Here is a 22,254-nt window from a genome sequence, read left to right on the forward strand (position 1 = left end):
CCACTGAATTACATCCCCAACCCCTGATGTTTTTGGGTCTTAAAAACTTAACTAATAGCATGCAGGTTGCCAAGAGCCTTACTGCTAATATAAATGAACAGAGATTTTGTGTGTTAACGTGTATTGTACACAGTGAAAATGCAAGACCCCCAAGGGAGCTGGAATGTTCCCACCTTCAGATGGCACAGTGCTCCCACCGTGAGTGCCCTCCTGTGGAAGGGCTCGGCAGGGCCATGTGCGCTTGGGTAACTTTCAGAAGTTTTATGATTTGATGTTTCATCTGGACTTATATTTCTCCCGATTGCAAATGGAACCATGTGCGATCAGAGCTTGCGAGTGTAAGTTTTGATGACTTTCCCACTTTCTGGTTCTTCCCCCAGGGTGTCTGTGTCTTCACTGCTTAATTAAATTTGTTCTTTGGCAATTTCATACATGTATATAACGCACTTGGTTACTCTCGCCTCCCTACTGTCTCTTATCTCCGTCCCACCCATTCTAAGCTCCCACCCAGTTCCCTTTCCCATGTTCATGTCTATTTGCTGTCTTTCGTGACCCACTGAATTTAACCAGGGCCATCCGAGTGGAAGTATGCAGTGGGGCCTGGTGAACTCACTGGTGAATACACACTGAAGATGATGACTCCTTATCCTCCACAGTCCATCCAGATCAGCACAGATGCGTAGGGCCTCGTGAGCCTCTACCGAGTCCATGACTTGCTCTTGACTGCTTCAGTCTTGTGCAGGCAAACCCTGTGAGTTTATGATGGCAATGGGAGTCTTGTGCCTAGAAGACACCATTCCTAAAGAGTCACTTTCTGTTTACCCCAGCTAGATAGCAGTGACAAACCAAAAAGACGGTTCCACCCAAGTTCAGATTGGCCAACCAATGAATTTAATGGTTTCCTCACAGAAGTATGTGTTGACTTCTCTCCAGCCTAGCATGGCTCATGAAATCTGGATCACTGGAGTTCCCCACGTCTGCAAACTGTAGCCCCTACGTCATGAATGCATCTCTTCTCCCCAGCCACTTGTCTACCACTCATGTAACTTCACAGGGAAAGGCCTTGTGAATCTTAGGCGTGTTCTGAGCCTCTGCGTCTTGAGAGTTTTTGTGGGTTTCACAAACCTCAACTTCTCTCTTTCCAGAAAGGAATGTTCCCATCCAGAAGAAACAGATCCAGCTTCTTATAACAAATAGGTTTGTTTGTATTCCATGGTAGGAAATTATCAGACAATCATCTGTGATATACCAAACTCTCTCGTTTCTTCAGGTATTTGTAGGTTAAGAGGTTTATCTGTGTGCTTTCTGGACTGGCTACAAGTCTCCAAAAGGAATCTGTGTGTAAGTGGCCAGTCAGCTGGACGCTGTACTGCAAGGTCAGATGTGGTTTGCCGCAGTGGGCTATGCCTGGTTCAGTCCTTAGAGAAGGAGGAAGGGAAGCCTACAGTGGACAGGTAGTACTCTTTCCGTGATATGCCACCGTGTTGTAAGGGTTTCGCTTGAATTCACTGGTGTACTCCTAACAGTTCTGCTGTCCCAGTTCTGCAGATGAGGAGATGGCTGGGGGAGGTGAATCAACAGTTTTAAGCCTCCAGTTGGCTCTCAGGCCCCTGCCCGGCTCAGTGTCATTTCAGACTATTGCCCCAGAGGACGTGTGAGCGAGTAGTTCCAGTTTCAAATCCCACTCACCTGTCAACCTTCAGTCCACTTACTGCGGGAATGAGAGCAACACACTTCCCCACAAAGGCCGTTGGGATCCGAGGATGTGGTTTGTGAGACATGCATGGTTTTTGAGGACAGACTTGTTTGTTCACTGTGACAAGCTGTGTATTGAGCCAGCAGCAGGCAGCAGTCAGTGAGGACTGACACCAGGCCTGGTGTCCTCAGTGATGGTTGCAGCTCGTGACAGGAGTGCAAAGGCACTGGGGCAGAGTCCAAAGTCACTCACCCTAGCAGCTAAGTATTTTATCTGTGACCTTTGATCACTGATAGAGGGCATTTCTGGTAGCCTCTGTCTTTTATCTGAACTGTGGAGAATTCTGCGTCCCCACTCTGAAGCTTCTTTGTATATGCAACTCGGTTGCTTGGCTGCCAAGAAAACAGAGCTTCTGATTCTCTTCTTAGCTGAAAGCTGTGATGAAAGACTTAATCACCTGAAGGACTTCGGGGCTTTCTAGAGGAGTGACTGAGCAACCAAACCTCGTACTTGAGGCCTCAACAGTGGGGAAGGGCTCAAGAAAAGAATGACTGGGGAGGGAACTGGACGGAAGAGAGTTGTTGGGGTTTTTGTGGGGGCTGTTGCTTTTTGAGTTGGTGTGAAAACTTTAAGACAGTTGCAGTTCATGAATCCTATGGGGGGACCTGGCTGTCTGGTGCAGGAAATAATATGAGCCTGTGGAGACAATGTTTACAGTATACAACCAGGAGATGAAACAAACCTCTTCTGGTGGATGGGAGAGTGGACTTGAAGAAGGGAAGCCCAAATGGGAAGCTTTTGCTAAAGAAATATGCCTCTAAAACTAGAATGTAGTTGTTTCCCGTAGTGTGAGAGAGGAATGTCGAGCCAAGTATAATTATGTTCAGTTTAAGTGTGTGTGTGTGTGTGATACGAGTCATTATATACCTTTCAACAGTGGATCTCCCAGTGTGATGGTTTGAATGAATGTCTCTTATAGGCTCATGTATTTGAACATTTGGGCCACAATTGGTGGTGCTGTTTGGGGAGGCTTAGCAAGTGTGATCTTGGAGGAAGTACATCACTGGAGGGATCCTTCGAGAGTTTAAAGCAGTGGTTCTCAACCCTCCTAATGCTGCGACCCCTTCATACAGTTCCTCATGTTGTGGTGACCCCAACCATAAAATTATTTCTGTTGCTACTTCATAACTGTAATTTTGCTACTGTTATGTTATGAATCGTAATGTAAATAGCTGACATGCAGATGGTCTTAGATGACTCCTGTGAAAGGGCCGTTCGACTCCCAAAAGGGTCACAGCCCATGGGTTTGAGAACTGAAAGGGTTAGACTAACTCTGTAACCTATATGTCTTCGAAAGCCTATAGTTTTGAGTTTTAGGTCCAGGTTAAGCTAAAGCCTCTTAGTACCTTTCCAGAGAGTAAAGAAATGTGACCCTATCTGTGAGGACAGATATAAAAAAAGGGCAAGCAAGCAATGACTTTCACTCAGCAAAAGAAAGACCAGACCCTTGTCCTTGAGATAGCGTTTCTTAGCAACGAACCTAGACTTCTTCTGAGTAGCTTTTGACCTCTGGCCAAGAGCCCGCAGCCCTAATCTTCAAGGATGAGCTAACCACCCCCACCTTAAAGTGCAGCTGCATCCACACTTGGCAGGACTGGCCAAGCTTGAGCACCTAAGACTAACCAATTATCTTACTTTATAGCTTCCTCATCCAATCCTAAATTGCCAAAACTAAAACTTCAAATTTCCCACAATTTTTCTTTTAAAAACCTAAAGGCCTTTGTCTCCCGGTGCCTCTCTTTGCTGACCAGCAAGGGTGACCCCGTTGTACAATGGTTAATAAACCTCTTGCTTTTGCAACGAGTCTTGGTCTGGGGGAGTTTCTGGGAAGGGCGCGATTGAACTCCTGAGCTGTGAGAGCCCAGGTCTTACAGAACCACTGGTTTAAAAACTCCTGATGTTTCCTGTTCACTTCTCTAACCCTTAGAACTGTGAGCCCAAATAAACTCTTCCTTAAGTTGCCGTGGTTATGGTGCTTTCTCACAGTACACCTGGTTATCACCAGTAAGCATGGTGTGTGATGCTTCATCTCAGTTAACTTGATGAGGTCTGCAATCTCCTGGGGGCCTCCGGGCATTCCTGTGGGCAGTTGTCATGGAGAGGTTCGTTAAGGTCCCTTTATGATGTAGTATCTGTAAGCATCAGGAAGGCTTTCAGTGGTACCAGTTTAAAGACAGGGGTTTCCTGTCTCTTGTGTTTAACGAGACTTGACGCCCAGGAGCGACAGGTGCATGTGGGGAGACAGGACTGGGGTCAATAGAAGCTGGTGGAGCAGTGCTCTAGGCGCAGTGACTGAGCATTGAAAGCATTTGCAGGAGGTTTTAAATGCATTGGCTGGGCACCCACCTGACTGGGTGGTGCCTGCTCTTTGGTCATCTTAAAGGTTCTCAGTTGGGTCTAGTTTGCAGTCGTTCTCAGACCTCAGCAAGCATCAGAATCACCTGCCAGGCTTATGGACCCACAATGCTATGCCCCCACCTCGAGTGAGAAGGGCTGTGTTCTCGAGAGGTGTCTTAAGAATTATACTGCTCACAAATCTCCAGGGGCAGTGTTGCAGCTAGCCCAGGACCTGCACCTAGAGGACCCCTGCCCTAGAGACGCAGACTGTGGGTCCTGTATGCCTTTGATCCTTGTCACTGACAGGAAAACTCGTCTGACTGAGTGGGTGCTCTGCTTTGATAAGTAATTGCTCACACACACACACACACAAACACACACATACACACATGCATGTACAAGTGCTTTTGGCTATTACCATAATTATGGTTGATTAAAGCCTTATGATTGTAGACCTGTTATTCTCACTAACTTCTGTGCTGTACAAAAAGACTGCCTGGGGAGATGCAACACACATATCTACTCAGCCCAGATAGAGAACCCATGACAGACCAAAGTCCAGCTTGGTGAGCCCATGTGTTTTATTGGGGTTACTGACAGGAGCAAAAAACGACTCAGAGACAGCTGCATGACCAAAACCTATTACTCCAGCATGGGTGACAGCTCACAAAGCTAGGAACCTGGTTCCAGGACAACCAGGGCTACATAGAGGAAAAACCCTGTTTCTATAAAAAAACAAAACCATAAAACCAACCAACCAACCAAAACAAGAAAAAAACAAAGGCTGGAGCACACTGCACAGCCAGCAGACAGCTTAACAGGTTGGACAGTGTCCTTTCCAGGCGCCTCAGTCGGTCTAACCCTCTTACCCGCAGCTCTCCTGGTTTCTGCTTCTTCCAGGCAGCAGATCTGAGTCTTCTTTGCAGCTCAGTTTGTCTGAGAGCCTTTGCAGCTTGCCTCTGCTGCCTCTGAGAGGGGACTGTGGGTTTTTATTATTTACTCTGGCAGGGAGGGCCCTAGAGAATCTGGTCAGTTTCAGGGACTTCCTGTTTTGAGTTGTTTGCTTTCCTGCTTAGGAGCTTCCTATAGGATAGAATATTTTGATCTGGGAGGAAACTGTTACACAGTGCTGGTAAGTTTCAGTTTTCTTCGTGAATCAAATGAAACAGTAAGGTTAGTTTCTTGAGCACTGTAAAAATGTATCAGAGCATCAGTGGGAATTGATTTTTTATAGATCTATAAGAGTGTTAGTGGGGAAATTGGTTTGTCATAAGTCTATAAAAATATCAGTGGGACAATTGATTTGTTATAAGTCTATCAGAGAATCTATCAGAAATTGATTTGTTATTTAGTTACTTATTAGGACATTTTAGTGATATTGTTACCAAGCCTACAATAGTTTCATTCTCCCTTTTGGGTTGAAAGAGAATAGAAATTTAGTTTATATGATGCCACTTTATAAGATCCTATCTTGAAAGCTGATTATTTCGGCAGATAGTCAGAGTGTTATGTGCGCTTCCAACTGGATTACAGGAAGATAAGTCCTTGAGCCAAACAGTCTCAGAACTTAATTCTGGCTTCATGGCTTAACTGAGCGTTTGTGGTCAAGTGGCTCAGCCTCTTTTGTAGCACTCCATCTTTTGCAAAATGGCTGTTGCTTGCCTCACCAGACGTGTTGGGTTAGTTTCAAATAGTCTTGGGAAAAGTGCAGCTTTGATTCTGGCACTTCAGTAGGTTCTCAGTACATTTTTCTTCTTTTTTAAAGGGTTTATATTTTTCTGTTGGCTGAGAGTGGGTATGGAACATTACTTCCATTTGCTTATTCCCCTCTCCCCTAAATACAACAAATACACTGATAATTCAGGAAGAAGCACATTAGCTCTCGGAAGGCCTTGGCTGCCTAACTATACTTAAAGCTGACTGAGTGGGTGGACTTTGCTGGGGTGAGAGCCAGCTGCCCGCACTGGCATCCATCTCTGCGGGAATGCATTCAGACCACTAAGGGGAATGTGAAGCCTGTGTGAGCAGAGCTGTACAAGCCAGAACACTGGCCCCACAGCCCCGTGGCTGTTTAGTGAAGCATGTGATGAGTACCAGGCCATGCGTTGTTGGTGGACCTGGCTTTGACGTTTACAAAGATGATTAAGACATGATGTCACCCTCAAGCAGTCACTGGCCTGTGTCTCTCTGACACGTCTGTTGGACACGGCTGTCCAGTGCCTGAACAGTCAGAGGGTGGCATCAACATCTCCTCTGTCTTAGGGTCAAAGTAAGAAGATAGTAACAGGCCAGTGACACAGAGCCACTCTGACACGATCGTGTAAAGTGCATTTCACTCTCCCGGAGCGTTGCGTGGAGATATAGTTTCTCTGCGCTGAGCAGCTGAGTTTGGCCCATTGTCTGCACGTAAGAGCACCCGTGGGTTTCCTTTCACATCTGCTTAAAAATGTGGGACCAGGATGGCACCTTGTCTGAGTCCTAGCAAAAAGTGCTGGGCGACATCAGTGAGATGAGGTTGCAGTAACGGGGAAGGTGGTTTTCTGGGAATGTCACCTGAAGTCTCGGCAGATGCAGTGTCCCGCTTCCTTAGGAATGGGTGCTTGCTTCCTGGGGTGCTGGGCCATTCCGGGCTTCTGGTAGACAGGAGGCTTCATCCTGGCTGGTTCACTGCTTTCAGGAATCAGATTATAAACCCCTCATGGAGGAAGGCTGGCACCATCATCGCTCCTTGTCGCCATTCAGATCAGCTTCTGTACTATCTTGTGCCATAACTATTTAAATCTTCTCATCTCTAAGAGCTGAAAGGACCTGAGCCGGTTTTCTTCTGGAGATGAACAGAGGGAAATATTGGCTGGTACCCATGTGGGTAAGAGTTCAGGAATCCCGTTTAGCCACCTCAAGGAATAATCATCTAGGGCAGAGGTCACAAGAAACTATATGAAAATCACTTGTTTCAAATGCCATAGGGATTGCATGACAGAGGAGCCAGGACCAGAGCAAGAATTCCCTGCCCCGAGGCAGCCCTTACTTGTCCCTGCTTTGAAGGTCACAAGCCTCCATTGGTGTCCATTGCTGCTGCCTGTCATGTGACTTCTGACAGCTGCCAAACAGAGCAGTTCAGTTACCTGCCTGGCCCAGCAGGACCTTGAGATTTACTACTTCCTGTTAAAGCTTCTCTGTTAGCCCTTCCCCTGGTTTGCCTGGTTCGCTGATTCTCTAGGAGGGTCCACAGGATACATATCCATGATCCTCCTGGCGGCAGTTTACTACCGCAGAGGTATAGGGTACAAGCATTAAAGAGAAAGGGCGGCCAGAGTTCTGTCAGATGCCAGGCAAGAGCTTGCCAGGGTCTCGTCCCTCTCCCACCACAGTCACACTTGATGTGACAGTAAGATGAGACAAAATGTGTAAAAGGTTGTCTCTAGGGGCACTAGCTAGAGACTGGGTGTGCAGGATTTTTCCTGAAGGCCGGCCATGGTATCACTCGCTACCTGGCACACTCCAGAATCGTACTGTCTCAGGAGAGCCTGCAGCAGCCAACATTCTGCATTGTCAGAAAATGGTGCGAACTTTCTCCAAACCCAAGTTCCAGAGCTCAGCCCACGATTAGCTTTGCACGCAGCCTTCTAAAGACAGAAGGCCCGGGCCTGCTGTGTTCGCTCCTTCCCAACTTTGCTCTGCCCATTCACCTTGAACTCATTGAATTGGAGACCCAGATTTGTGCATCATCAGAGCTGTTGGCCCTTGGCCTTGGCTTGCTGGAGAAACGCTGGGCTGGGTCACGGCTGTTCTGCTTTGGAAAACAGTTTGGCCTTATGCCAACAACTGGGCTCACCATGTGCTTCTGTCGTCTATACAGACGACCTGTCCCTCTTGGCCCCATTGCCCTGATCTGTCAGTCCTTGAGGCTCAGCAACTTTTTCATTCTCTAATTCCCAGGTATTGGGTGGCTAAAGCTGCCCACAGTCTGTGCAGGCCCGGACCCGTACCTCTGCGTGGGAGAAGCTCTGGGTGTAGTTGTAATTTGAAGCCTTCATTTTCACACTTGATGTTGCACTGAAAAATCTTCCTTTAGGATTTGAGCCTGTTGGCTCGAATTGCTCTTTTGTGTCTGTTTCTCAGTCCCTTTTTGTTTTCTGCTTTGAGGGTTAGTTGCTTGGCTTCAGGAGTCTTATATGATGACAGTGGTTTGAGACTAGCTGATTTCACCTCCTGGTTACTTCTTGGGCGGATCTCCAGCTAGCCTGTCTGTATTTCCACACCACCTGTGCCCCAAGCAGTGGCTCTAGGGAGCGCCCTGGACCCCCAGGGGCCTCTCCTCTGTGCTGGCTGTCACGCCTGGATAGGTCGTTGTGTGTTTCTGCTCCTGCCTTGAATTGAGTCACCTACAGTTGTATGGAGGTGAGCCAATGGCCCATTTTTCAGTCAAACTCCCCGTTCCATGGTCCTTGCTGGAGACAGACTGGCCAAAGAGGGGCCGACTTCACACTGACCGTGTATAAAGCAAGATGGGGCTTGTGCACTTGGGAAACAGTTTTACTCAATACACCTGTGCCACAGGGACTTTGCGCACCTGGGAGGGGATGGAGAAGGTGGGGGGATCTGGAATTGCTCCCCGCCACCTCCACAAACAAGTTAATTGTCACAGACTTTGCTCTCCTTTAACTTTTGTCACTTAAATAGCTCTTGGGTACAGGGTCTTTTTTGGCCTGGTGATTAGAGGTTTAAGCTTCACCTACTTCCGATTTAAGGGCTGCAGAAGCAGAGGACAAGGCGGGACACGGGGACAGAGGGGTGAACAGCACCCAGTCTACAGTTCTGAGTTGAAATTGTAAGCTCCTTCCTGGAACGTTGGGTAGTCAGGCCACTGCACGGAAGGGCCTTCCTGTGGGAAGTTTTACTGCTTCCGTGTTACGTGAGAGTTTGTTGTGTGATTTAAGACCATCCAGGCAAGGAGTACGTGTCTAATGTTGATTGATACTTACGCTCATGAGCTGTTTTGTGTGGAATGGTGGTAGAAGTGATGTGGACTATGAAACTGATGCTTTTTCTTTTTTCTTAAAACTTTTTTTATTTTTTTAATTTAGGTGGCTGCAGCAACTGGGCATACAGTAGTATTGGTGGACCAAACAGAGGACATTCTGGCAAAATCCAAGAAAGGGATTGAGGACAGCCTAAGGAGAATGGCAAAGAAGAAGTTTGCAGAAAACCCTCAGGTAAGTTCTTATCAGTGTTCTTAAGGCCAATCCTCTAATGGCTCCACCCGTGTGTGTGTGTGTGTGTGTGTGTGTGTGTGTGTGTGTGTTGGCTTCACCTTATTGTGTGCTTGTGTATTTAATTGCTTGTGCAAAACTCATGACTCTTTATACTATTGGTTCTCACCTTTCCTACTGCTGTGACCCTTTAGTACAGTTCCTTGTGTTATGATGACCCCCAACCATACAATTATTTTTGTTGCTGTTTCGTAACTGTAATTTTGCTACTGCTGTGAATCATAATGTGAACATTTGATATGCAGGGTATCTGATATGTGATCTCCGAAGGGTCGTGACCCACAGATTGAGAATCAGTGGTTTAAACCGATGTAACACCCCACTAAACATGCCGTTGGGGCTGGTTAGAAAACAGAAGGAGTCAACCATTTTGCTGTTGGGGAGGCTCTAGCGTTAGAAGGTTTCCGAAGCTGCTGAGCTTGATGTAAGACACAGGATCAAAAATTGAGGAGCACTTATTTTGCCAAAAAGAGAGGAGAGAATGAAACAGGGAAATACTTGTGGGGTTTGTAAGGTAAAAACTGAATGTTACAATAAACACTGCATTTAGAGAAACATTTTCGATAGTGTGGGCACTATCTTTTCCGTGCTAGGGGAAAGCTAGGGCCATTTCTCATTCTCCTAAGCAGAGGAAAAACAGAAGACCTCAGGAGATGGGGGCTTTCGCTTACTGGTATTTTTTGTTGGAACTGCTGTTTCCAGCACTCTCCCTGCTTATCCACATTAATTAGAAATACTGCACAAACCATCCAGTTGAATTATTATTTCTGTTGCCATTCTGTCAAAAGTTGCTGAGGACTGATTTCTTCGAGCTTGAATGTGTCCAGGCAGAGTTCAAGTAGGATATTTGCCTTTTCCCCCCTTAATTTAAATTTAATTTTTAGTTATTTTTAAAGTTAAACACATTAGTTATTTTTCTCATTGCTGTGATAAAATAACTGGTCAGATTCGATGTAAGAGAGGAAGTGTTTATTCTGCCTTATAGCGTTGATCCTGTCAAGTAAGAATAAAACCACTAGTACTTTTTATTTATTTATTTATTTTTTTCACCAAATTTGAAGCAACCTTTATTCAGTGCTGGCCAGGACCATGAATACTGGCCAGGACCGTACCTGGGATTCCCAAAGTATGGTGCCAGATTTCATTAGTCAGGGGCTTATAAAGGCAAACCCCACAAGGTTCCTTACTTTCCACCTTTGTCCCATCAGGGGCATGCATGCATCCTGACCCACTTCCTGCCTATGCACCTCCCGCTTATGTGCGATCAAGCGTACCCTGTGCAGTGTTGGCAACCAATCTTGTTTACAGAAATGAAAGCACGTGGCTTGTTCTCTCACATGAACCACAGTCCCCAGCATTCCAGAAAGTTATGTATGCGTGGGCAAGTGGGGCGTACAGGTTAGAGGCACTTTCGTTTTGTAGATCTCTTAAGCACAGTAATTTAAACATAATGTGCACAGTGGTTCAGGGGGAACCACCTCAAGATGATGGAGAAGACAGCAGCAGATGGAAAAGGTAGGACAGCAGGAGCAGGAGACTACCTGGTCACACTGGTCAAGAATTAGGGAGCCACAAAGGTTCGTACTTAGCTTGCTTTCTTATTTTATTTAGTCAGGGACCCCAGCCCAGGGAAGGGTGTCACCCGTGGGGGTGGTCCCCTCAGCTCAGTTAACCTAATCCTGACAGTCCCTTGCAGGCATGCTCGTAGGCTTGCCTCCTAAGTGATACCAGGGCCTGTTAAGTTGCCAAGATAACCATCGTAGTTAGCCTACAAAGAAATGGGTTCCATGGTGGCACTTTCATACTCATATATCATTTGTCCCAGTTTCTCTCCATTTTTTAGTTCCCTGCCTCCTCCCAGATAGTACCTCCTGCTTTGATTCATTACTGCATTATTTTTTCTTTCTCCCCATCCCATTAAGGTTTGTTTACCTACCTCCATGGTAGCCTTTCTCCATTTCTCTCTCTCTCTCTCTTTCTCTCTCTCTCTCTTGCTTTCTCTCATACACATAAAAAGAGAGATATTCATATCTTGAGTTCACATATGAGAGGAAACATGGCATTTATTTTTCTGAGTTTGGTTTATTTCACCTAACATAATGATCCTCAGTTACAATTTCCTGTAAATGTCGTGATTTCATTTTTCTTTTCTTTCTTTCCTTTTTTTTTCCTGAGACAGGGTTTCTCTGTGTAGCCCTGGCTGTCCTGGACTCCCTTTGTAGACCAGGCTGGCCTCAAACTCACAGAGAGCCACCTGCGTGTGCCTCCTGAATGCTAGATTTTATTTTATCTTATTTAAAGGCTAAGTAAAATTTCATTGTGTGTATGTGGAGCGCATTTCTCCTTATCCGTTCATCTGTGGCTGGGCACCTAGAAGCTTGTGTTTTGTGGTTTCTGTGACTAATGTGGCAGACACATAGATCTGAGGATCTCTGTGATGGTTGTCTTAGGGCCCTTCGTTGGAGTTCTGTAGGCAGTATTTGTGAGGAACCTCCATACCATCTTCCAACAGTGTATGCTTAGGTTCCCCTTTCCCACATTCTGGCCAACATTTGCTGTCATTTGTTTTCTTGATGGTGGCCGTTCTGACTGGGATGGGATGGACTTGCGGAACGGAACGGTTTTAAACGTTTATTGGCAGTTTGTATGTCTTTTGAAAACTGTTATTCATCAACTCATCTGTTGACGGGATGGGTGTTGTTAGGTTTTTACTTGAGGCATCTCCAGGAGTGTATGTAATCGCATGAGGGTGTCCCTGACGGTATCCAGCAGGGCTTTGAACCCCTGAGAAGAACAGCCCAGTGCAGATTGACTCCCTCAACCCGGGATCAGACTGCAGGGCTTCTAATGCCGGGCGGTCCGTTGTCAGCATAGTTAAAGCACCGTACAATCCGAGAAAAGGTTTCCAGGCAACAATCATCCCAAATCTAGGTGTACAATAAGCTTAAGGTGTGACTCTATAGAAACTCCTTTACAGAGTACACGTGACCATGAGGGTGGGTTCTTTAGCCAAAGGCCTAGACTCTAGTGTGGTCTCTGACCAATAGCATAGAGTTGGCAGGCCATGAAGTACATGTGACATCTCCCCTAAGGGTGGGTAACGGCCTAGGGAGGGAGGAGTCTGGGATAATCATTCTGGGGAATTTGGGTGAGGTCTGACTCTGTAGATAGCCAAAAGGGCACCAGGTCGTTAACAAAATCCACTTTCAGCTTTCTGGATGGAATGCAGGTATTTGATTTTTATCTCCTCCATTGAGATCTCACCCCTTCCTAATTAACATTTCCCGTTCTCTGTGAGTACAAGGACCTTTGTGGCCCCAACAATTGCCTTACATTTTTAAAAAAAAATGGGGTATGATATATATATGTATATTTCTAACATATATATAACATATATATATATATGTATATTTATAACTTAAAATTTGGCATTTTAACCATGTAATGTTTTATTAGCATGCATGATTTCTGCATGGTGAGGCCTACATTGTGTTATGATGGTTTCGTATGCAGTTCCAGAGCATTTTGATCCTATTCTCTCCATTATTCTCCCCTGTCTCCTACTTTCAGCACTTCTAAATTCAGTGGCATCGGTTATGTGTGTGTGTATGTGTGTGTGTGAGATATTCTAATGTTGTTGCATGATTTTGAACAGAAACTGTATTCACTAAGCAGTAACTAAATATTCCCTCTGCCCCCTGCCCTGGTAAATGGTGATTACTTCCTGTGTAGAGTTGGCTGTATCCACAGGCCGACTCTCTCCCTAGTGTCTGGATGTTCCTGTCCCTCCTCTGGGAGGTTGCGAGTTTGCTGTGAGTTCCGGTGTCTGTGTTGGTCTCTCAGGCCTTCCCCCTCCTGCCTCAGGCATGTTCCCTCACCTGCAGGGCTGGTGATGAACGCTCTCTTCTTGTCTGCACAGGGTGGTGAGGAGTTTGTGGCGAAGACCCTGAGCTGCCTCTCGACCAGCACGGATGCAGCCTCTGTTGTGCACAGCACAGACCTGGTGGTGGAGGCCATCGTGGAGAACCTCAAGTTGAAGAATGAGCTTTTCCAGAGACTGGACAAGTTCGCTGCAGAGTACGTGACTGACTTTCCTGGTTGCATTCTGAAAGCTTTTCCTCTTGAGCTTCCTCTCCGACAGCAGGGCCACCTCTCTGCTACCCAACACCTCTGACTTAGTTGGGGTTTCTATTGCAGTGAAGAGGCGCCATGACCACGGCAACTCTTATAAAGGAAAACATTTAATTGGGGCCGGCTTACATTTCAGAGGTTTAGTCCATTATCGTCATGGTGGGAAGCATGGTGGCCTGTGGGCAGACATGGTGCTGGAGAGGTAGCTGAGAGTTCTACATCAGAACCAGCAGACAGCAGGAAGGGGGAGGCCACTAGGCCTGGCTTGAACCTCAAAGCCTACCCCCAGTGACACACTTTCTCCAGCAAGGTGCCTTACACCTACTCCAGCAAGGCCACACCTCCAATAATGCCACTCCCTGTGAGTCCATGGCCCACGGCAGGTTTGTTAGTTATCCACAAGAGGGCGCCATAGGAAAGCCTTGGCCCTTCTCAGTTAGACCTGAGTGCTGGAGCAAGGCAGTAGGAATAAGTAATTCTCAGGAGAACGCTGGTGGCTTAGGTGGCTAAGGAGAAATGCCCGCATATTAGCTCACAAGGCAGTGAACCCTCATCTGTGGCTGGAAGGCCCCGCCTCCTCCGGTCCTGTCTTCTGTGCCACACTCTGCTGGTCATGTTGCAGAGACGTACGGCAAAGAAGGCACTCCTGGCCCTGCGGTTCTCTCAAGTCACGGAGCCTGGCAGTGGCATCCAACCTGGGCTGGTCTGCAAGAACTTGTCCTTCGTTGTTCTTGAGCAGTTTGGCCTTGATACCAGGCCACTTACTGGCAGCGGAAAGACCCAACTCGCCCCTGGGGTCCGTGGAGGGGTGTGTCTGTGGCGGCGGGGAGAGTCAGGAGGCTGGGCCAGCCCCACTACTTCTTTGTTTGACCTTTGGCTACTCCAAGGTTTACAACCTGTGACTGAAGGGTCTCGGAGTAGAAAATTTCAAAGACCTTCCCAGCGCTGCCTTGGGTTTTAAACAGCCTGCCATGGAGGTTGAGAAGAGTAGAAAGCAGCCTTGAAAGCAGGCTCTCCTGAGCTGAGGCCTGAGAGATTATCATCCCTTCCCTGCCTACCCACACTCGCCAAAGACAGCGTCTTCTGTAGGCCACGCTGCCGGCTGCCACCTCACAATCCTCCTGCCCCCGGCTCTCCCGTACTAGGATCACAGAGACACATGAACACTCCCAGGCTGGCCTTTCCTTTCACCTCCCCTTTCTCTCCTTTCCAGATTACTGATTTCTTCTTCCCCCAGCTGGTTTTGTCTTTATTTTTAATTAACTAATTAATTAATTTTTGGTCTGCCCCTGACATTGGACGAGAACCCCAGAGAGAATCAGGTCAGTGGCAGTCGCTGTCCTTGGGTCCAGTGACCAGATCCAACTGTGCTTAACGGCACCCTGCCGGTTTCTCAGTTATCCACAAGGTGGCGCTGTAGGAAAGCCTGGCTGGCTTTGGCACCCTCGTTTTACTCTGGTCTCAACAAATTAAATTTTGAGAAGATTTGTAAGTTAGTAAGTTAAGGTCGTATACATATAAAATGAGACAGAAGTGCTTTTTCAGCCAGCCTGTGAGGAGTGTAGCATTTACATGTGTCATGTGTGTGCGTCTGCCCCCCTTTCCCAGGTTGTCTATGTAACTAAACTTCCTTTATGACCATGTTCAAAGCATGTTCAGCTCTTGTCTTGTGACATAATTAAAGCTTTGGACTAGAGGGGGAGGTGCCCTGTGCTCTCTGAGGATTGTTTACAGTTTTTATCTGATCCAGCCTTCCTCTTTTCTTGAGTCTGATCACCTCATCGTGCTAGGTCGGGTGGGGCGTCCCGCTAACAGCTGCCTCCTCTCTCCCTCCTTTATCGTGAAACTTACCTAATACACGTGGACGAGAGACAACCTCAGCCTCTGCAAATTCAGGAAAGCCCTGTGAAGATTATGCCTAAGGAGCTGGGAACTGAATTTAAAGTTCTGGGATTTAAAGAAAAGCGTGGTCACTTGATTTCAGCCGCTCCCGGATTTTGACTGATTTGCTCAGCAGGGAGGCCCAGCTAAGCTGTAGTACTGGGGTGATGCAGCCAGCTCTCTGGGGCTGAGCGTGGGTCCGAGTAGGACTCGTTCTGATTCATTCTGGTTCTCTACCTTCTTTTTTGTCTCCACAGACATACAGTTTTTGCCAGCAACACCTCTTCCTTGCAGATCACAAGCATAGCCAATGCCACCACCAGACAAGACCGGTTTGCTGGCCTCCATTTTTTCAACCCGGTCCCCATGATGAAGCTTGTGGAGGTCAGTGGGCACCTGGTCCCGCGCGTTTGCCTCTCCAGCCTTTGCAGTCACGCCAGCCCTCCCACTGGGGATTACGCTGCATGAAATTTTAACGAGAGCCTGGGAGGTGACCCCTTTGTATTTCTGTTGTCACAATTTGTCCTCTTCAGGATCAAGGATAGAAAAGGCGCCTGATATCTTGGAAGGCACCTCTGCTTTGTTTCTTTATGTTCCTGTGTGTGTCACTGACTTACTTGTGTCAGGGCCAATGGCAGCACTGACAGGCACATCGGACTGAGAGGGACACTAAAGGTCACTGCCATGGAGAGAGGTGTGTGGAGAGACGTGTGACTAGGGACCCTCTAGGTCATACTGTGTTGCTAAAGTCAACTTGCCCCATGCTTGAGACGGCAGTTCTTGTCTGACATGAACTAGGTAGTCTGTCTCTCCTAGCTTGAACTCTGGTCCGGGGCAGCAGTCCTTGTCCCAGGTGAGGCAGCTCCCTGTTGTGATCAGAGCTATTAAAAGCAGCTTCCTGCAGCCTTGAGCCTGCTGACCTCAAAGGCCAGAGGTGGAGGGAAGGGCCAGGCAGGGCTTGCCAGCATTCCTGTTTGGGCTGTTTCTGCTTGCTGGCTGGGAAACTAGTCGAGGGAGATGGAGCCACAATAGACAATTTGCACTTGGAATGTGCCAGCTTGCCCTTTATGGGGGTTAATTACAGGGTCTCCGGGAGAGGCTGCTATTAAGGCAGCATTTGGTCTGAGGTTGTGGAGTTATTGCTGTGCGAAGTGTGGGGGACGCTGCCATGTGGAGCCAGGCAAACCTCCAGACACTGGCTGAGGCCTCTCTGGAACTTGTTCATGGCTGCCTTCTCTGCAAGACCTTTGCCTTCTGTCTCCCTCGCTGCCCATCCCCAACATCGGCATGTGTTATCAGTTCTGGATGTTTCACATCCTCTTTTGCTCAAGTGACGGGTCCAATCTTTCTGCAGTGGGAGTCTTTTTGTCCTGTTGACAGAATTCTGTCTCGATTCTTCGAGGCTGCTATTAAAGAAGTTAAAAAGGGGGGGGGGGGGGCGCAGAGAGATGGCTCAGTGGTTAGGAACACTGGCTGTTCTTCTAAAGGACCTGGATTCAATTTCCAGCATTTACATAGCAGCTCACAGCTGTCTGTAACTCCAGCCCCAAGGGATCCAGCATGTCTTTGCCTGTGTGGGCACCAGGCATACACATGACGCACAGGCATACATGCAGCAAAACATCTATACATATAAAAACAGATAAACTTTAGAAAGAAAGTGAACAGTGAAAGGAAGAGGCACAGGAAATCATGGGAAGTAGAAGATGCAGTTTGTCCCCATGCAGAGAGCAGCGAAGGGGGAGGCGGAGGTGTTCACCTCAGCGCTTAGCGGTTCACTGGTTTTAGTTACTAGGGTGTGTATTCCTGTGTTCTGCGGATAGTTCCCATTCCGTGGAGTTACTGCAAAGAGCAGGGATCTTTCCTGCTGCATCTTCTTGAGAAGGGCAGTAAAATGGGCTGACATAATGCTTAGAAAATGCTATCATTCTTTTAGAATAGTCTATGAAAGTGTTCCATTCTATTGAGTATTTTATTTTTATGAGTTCTCTGAGAATTTCATATGCTGCATTTTGATCATATTCACCTCCACATACACACACACACACCCGACCCCTGCAACCTGTTCCAGGCCCAGTTCCTTCCGTGTCTTCTCAATTTCAGATATCTATATCTATATATCTGTATATCTATATATCTATATATCTATATATGAAACCCATCAAGTATATATACTCTTGGGTGTGTGGCATAGCTAGATTAGCAGGGACCACACCCTTGAAGAAAACCTACCCCCGGCTCCCAGCAGCTTTCAGTATCCACTAGTTCCTCAGCTAGGGATGGGACTTTCTGCCCCACTCCCTGCTTCAGGCCGGGACTTTTGCGTGCGGCTGATGGTGAGCATCCAAAGGATTGGGGCAGTGAGTCAAGGAGTCCTTCCCTTCCCCTGGGGCGGGACTTGTGTTGGGTATAGATTATCACTCAGTGTTGCCCTTTGCTAAATGAAGGAATGATAATGCATCCCCCGTTTACAAAACTCCCAGCTCCCAACTCCTTGAAGTCAGCAACTTACCTTGAGGATTGGAGGCTGGCAGAATTTGCCCTAGATGCGGATCTGACACAGGCCTTTTCAGGCTCCCTCAGAAGAGTTTGAAGAGCACTGTTCGTACGAGTCTCTGGTCCATTCTGTCCTCTTCATCGCTATCTCTTGGTGCTCGTGTCTGTTACCACATATCTGCTTCATGGGTTCCCCTGTGCTCTTCTTGTCCTTCCTTTCATCCCGACAGACCTAGCTTGTTTAGCCAGACCATGGGAGCTCTTACATAGGAGACTTCCAGGTATCTTGATCCTCATTTCACAGCAGGGAGGGAGACGCCTGAGAAGGTCTGCTGTAGAAACTAAGCCTCCTCATTATGACTCTACCTGATACTCCCTTCTGGCATTTAAAATGTCTGTGGACATGGGTGGTGTGTATGATTTACCTTGGGCTCTTCTCTGTTTACCCAAATCTAATTCCTGACAAGTGATTCCAACATCTGTCGTTCAAGGCTTGGTACCACCTCTTCTGGATTCCAGTGGGCGTAGCAGCTGTTCCCCGTGTGCACTGAAGGGAAGGTTTGGGGGGGCTGTTGGAGGGCCCTACTGGCAGAATGAATGAATGAATAGATACATAAATAAAACATTCCTCTGTGGTGGTAGCGAGTAGCACAGTGAGACGGGTACTCATGTAAGAATCGAGATGGCTGTGAGTCAGGCATGTCACGCCTCATCTGCCACACAGGTGGTTCCATGCCAAAAACCTTAAGAACAGCCACCATCCTCCCTCCCATGGCACCATGCAGCCAGTAACAGTGACTAAAGCAGAGCTGGGGTTTCCTGGGCTCTCTCTTCCATTAGGCACCATGCTTGGCCCTTAACCCTAGTCTCTTTCTTACCTCAGCTCCTTAATGTGGGCAGAGTGGTTTTGATGTCACTTTAGTTTCAGGAAACAGGCCCAGTGTCCCATGCGGATAAATGTGGGTAAGGGTGCAGCTGGGATTTCACTGTGAGACACCTGGGTCGCTGAGATCGCTGAGGACTCCCTCACCCTGCCAGCAGCACACACTTCAATTTTGGGCTTGTGCGTTCTGCAGACTCTGGTGTCTTGCATGGGCATTTGGGTCAACATTTCGCTCCTGACTTGAGTCATCTACCGTGCTAAAACGAAAGATGGTTTTGTCACCTGTGTGGAGCCTTTGATTCCATTTCTTTGAGCCATTCTACTGCTTCCCTGTCCTCTCTAGTCATAGTTTCCTGCTTTGCATTTCCAGGTCATTAAAACACCGATGACCAGCCAGAAGACATTTGAATCTCTCGTCGATTTTTGTAAAACCTTAGGAAAGCATCCTGTTTCTTGCAAGGTAGAGTATGGGTAATGTTTCTGTTTTCTGCTACTAGTAAAATTCCCGAGGCAGGTAACGACTGGTGAAATATTATTTAACTTATTTAAGAGCGTCGAAGGGCGTGGTACCTGTATCAGTTGAGCTCTGGTGAGGACCTCATGGCCAGTGGAGTCATAGTGGCCATAGGGCACCCAGGAGGAAGGATCCCATTCTTGTACAGCAAATCGGGGAGATGGTCAGAGTCAGGTTACTGGCAAGAACTCTCTCCAGGAAGGCAGTGGTCCCTTTTGGGACCCTGAGCCATCAGTGATCTGAGTATCTGCCTCTGGGACCCATCTCTGAAAAGGTCTGCTCCATCTTCCAGGGGACCAGACTTTCAGCACACGAGCCCGGAGGGACTGACTTTAGGTATTCTGGAAGGGAGGTGATTTTACGTGGATGCGCACATGTTTCTGGGAGAGAAGTGCTCATGGGCAGCGTGAGCCTTGGGCACTGTTGACAACAGGCCTCTGCATGTCTTGGAAGGGCCAGGCTGTGCTCCATTCCGGTTTGTAGGCAAGGAACCAGACTCCAAAGCCAAGCCCGATGCCACTGTATGTGTAGCCTAAGATCTGAGTGGAGCCATGCTTCGGCCCTGGCTCCTGCCTGTTGATGAGCCACTGTGTGTTTATAAACAGTTTCAGTGTCCCCCACCAGTTTTAGCCATTTCTGACCCCTGGGAATGGAAGCTTGTGTGTCAAGCCCAGTCTAGAGAATACAGAGGCCCAACTGCAAACAAAGGGCTGGCTGTTGGGAGGGACACTGCAGACGGTTATGGGGATTCCGAGACGGGAGGAGACCAACCCGGCTGAGGGGAAGTGAGGAGGCCTTTCTCAGTGGCACTCGGAGCTTTTCTGGAAGGAAACGAGATTGTAGAGAATGCAGACTTGACCTATACATGTTCACACACACACACACACACACACACACACCCACACACACCCACACCATTCTTAAGATGCCCCGTGGCTCTGAGTGCTATGCTTTTGCATGACTCTAGGCAGGACGAGCCCACCTGCTGACGTCACCTTCAGCTTCTCCTGTTGGGTTCGTTCTTCCCTAGTTTCACCGCCGTAGGTGTTACGCTTCTCCGTGGCTTCACCGCCTTTTTGCTGCCTCACGAACACTGCTCTGTGTTTTGACAAGTCGGATATTGACAAGTCAGGTGTCAGCTTTTTTGGCCATGATTATCTCGCCGTAATGGTTCATCTCATGCCTTTGCTTTCTAAATTTAGTATAACATGAGTTCAATGAGTTCAATATTATACTGAATATCAAAGCAAATCCAACCAACCAACCAACCAACCAAAGAAACAAAACAACACAGAGAATGAACCACAAAATAAAGCGTAATTTTCATTACTTCTTTGAACAAGCCATCTGGCAGCGTTGGTCCCAGTAGCTCTAGAGGGCCACCCCCTGTGCTGGGTCCACTAGTCAGATAGATAGTGTAATTAGTCTCGTTTCTAAAAAAATACCCAGCTTCCTTTGGTTCTTTTAAATCAGCCCGACTTTTTGAATTTTAGTCACACCAGCAGGCTGTTCTGCTTGTGCTCTCCCAACAGTTGATTCTCTTAAGGGAGAGAGAATTGTATTAGAAAGCACATCAGCACGAGGAGGTAGTGGCCGGGGTGGAGGTGTAAGTGCACAGGGCTGGGGTTCTCCTGAACCCTGATTCATCAGAGCGTCCGCTGAGGTGATCTCATCAGAGAATGGAAGAACCTCCGTATGTGCTATCCCGAGGCCTTCTGGGAGCCTTTCTGGGGTAGTTATTCAAGCTTTTGAGGCAGGATTTCCAGAGTGTATATGGTAGCCACGTAGAACAGGGATCACAAGTGCTTCTGTGTAACAAAATGTTTCCGTTAGAGACAGATGGCATGTGTACCAGTGGCCCTGCTAGGTTAGACTAGCACTGAGAGAGCCCTGTCACTCAGCAGTCACAGCCATCCTGTGCAGCCCATTCCTTGTGTCTGGGGACCTACAGTGTTTCCAGCTGTTTAGGGGCAAGGACCCACACAGCCAGGTGTAATTTATTACTTGAAAATAGACAGTGGCGTCAGTGGCTTACGTGTCCATGACAGCACACTTTCCGTCCCTTCTGTTTTTGTATAAAGAAGTGTAGAGCAGCTGCAGGTGGCTCCTGGGTGCTCTTCCTGGAGAGGGAAAACCCACTTCCGGCTGGAGCAAGTTGTCACGCAGGCCGCGCCTTTGCTTTATTGGTGTGGTGCGCGTCCTGCTCAGGGTGTGCTGTGCAGAGCAATACAGTCAGCCTCACGATGAAGGGTGGTACATTTTGGCTGTCGTGAAAACACCGTGTTGTTGTTAGTACAGTTTTGGCTAGGTTGCTGGGATTGTTGGGGGTCCCTGCTGATAGAGACAGTGGCAGGCGTTGCTTTCTGTGTGCTGAAGAGACAGGGCATCTTGGACCATGTTGCCAAGCTGGCCAGTTTGGTTGGGTTAGCTCTGAGCTACACCGAGATGACCCAGGAATGGCTCCGGGGAACCTGGGGAATGCTACTCCTCGAGGGAGCCCTTAAGACTAAAGGGATTCCTGGGAGGGAAGTGGAGGGTAGAAGAGAGAATGTTGTTGTATGAGACAGAGTAAGGAACTTAAGGGCACATTTTGAAGATACGAATGGCACAGGTGTGGACAGTGTAATCTAGGGTAAGAGGGAGTGGTCTATGCTGAACACAAGCTTAATGAACAGTCACTTGTCTGTTTCTCTCCCCGGCAACAGGACACTCCTGGATTTATCGTGAACCGTCTCTTGGTGCCATACCTCATAGAGGCCATCAGGCTACATGAGCGAGGTACCTGTCCCAGGCCAGGTTAAGGCCTGCAGTTCTCAGGCTGAGTGTGGGAGGGGTGGGCTGTGCAGAGCCTGGGAAGCGGGGGAGGGTTCTGCTTTCTAGCTCTGCAGGACTAAGGTCAGCTTCGCTCTGGCCTTAACACCTTCGTCCCTGGGTCCCAGGGTCCCAGGGTCCCAGGGTCCCAGACCTCCCTGTGAACCTCTGT

The 22,254-nt window shown here is 47.9% G+C and overlaps 1 protein-coding gene across 1 annotated transcript in view; it reads left to right on the forward strand.

The window, feature by feature from the left end:
- Positions 1-22,254, forward strand: part of Hadh (hydroxyacyl-CoA dehydrogenase) — a 41,373-nt gene that overhangs the window by 12,036 nt on the left and 7,083 nt on the right. Inside the window, exons 2-6 of the mRNA XM_060392690.1 lie at positions 9,181-9,309; positions 13,286-13,443; positions 15,636-15,762; positions 19,128-19,217; positions 21,977-22,049. Of these exons, the coding sequence (XP_060248673.1) occupies positions 9,181-9,309; positions 13,286-13,443; positions 15,636-15,762; positions 19,128-19,217; positions 21,977-22,049 (577 nt within the window). The remainder of the gene's footprint in view (positions 1-9,180; positions 9,310-13,285; positions 13,444-15,635; positions 15,763-19,127; positions 19,218-21,976; positions 22,050-22,254) is intronic.

This window comes from Meriones unguiculatus, chromosome 10 (assembly GCF_030254825.1).
Source record: "Meriones unguiculatus strain TT.TT164.6M chromosome 10, Bangor_MerUng_6.1, whole genome shotgun sequence".
NCBI classification, from domain to species: Eukaryota; Metazoa; Chordata; class Mammalia; order Rodentia; family Muridae; genus Meriones; species Meriones unguiculatus.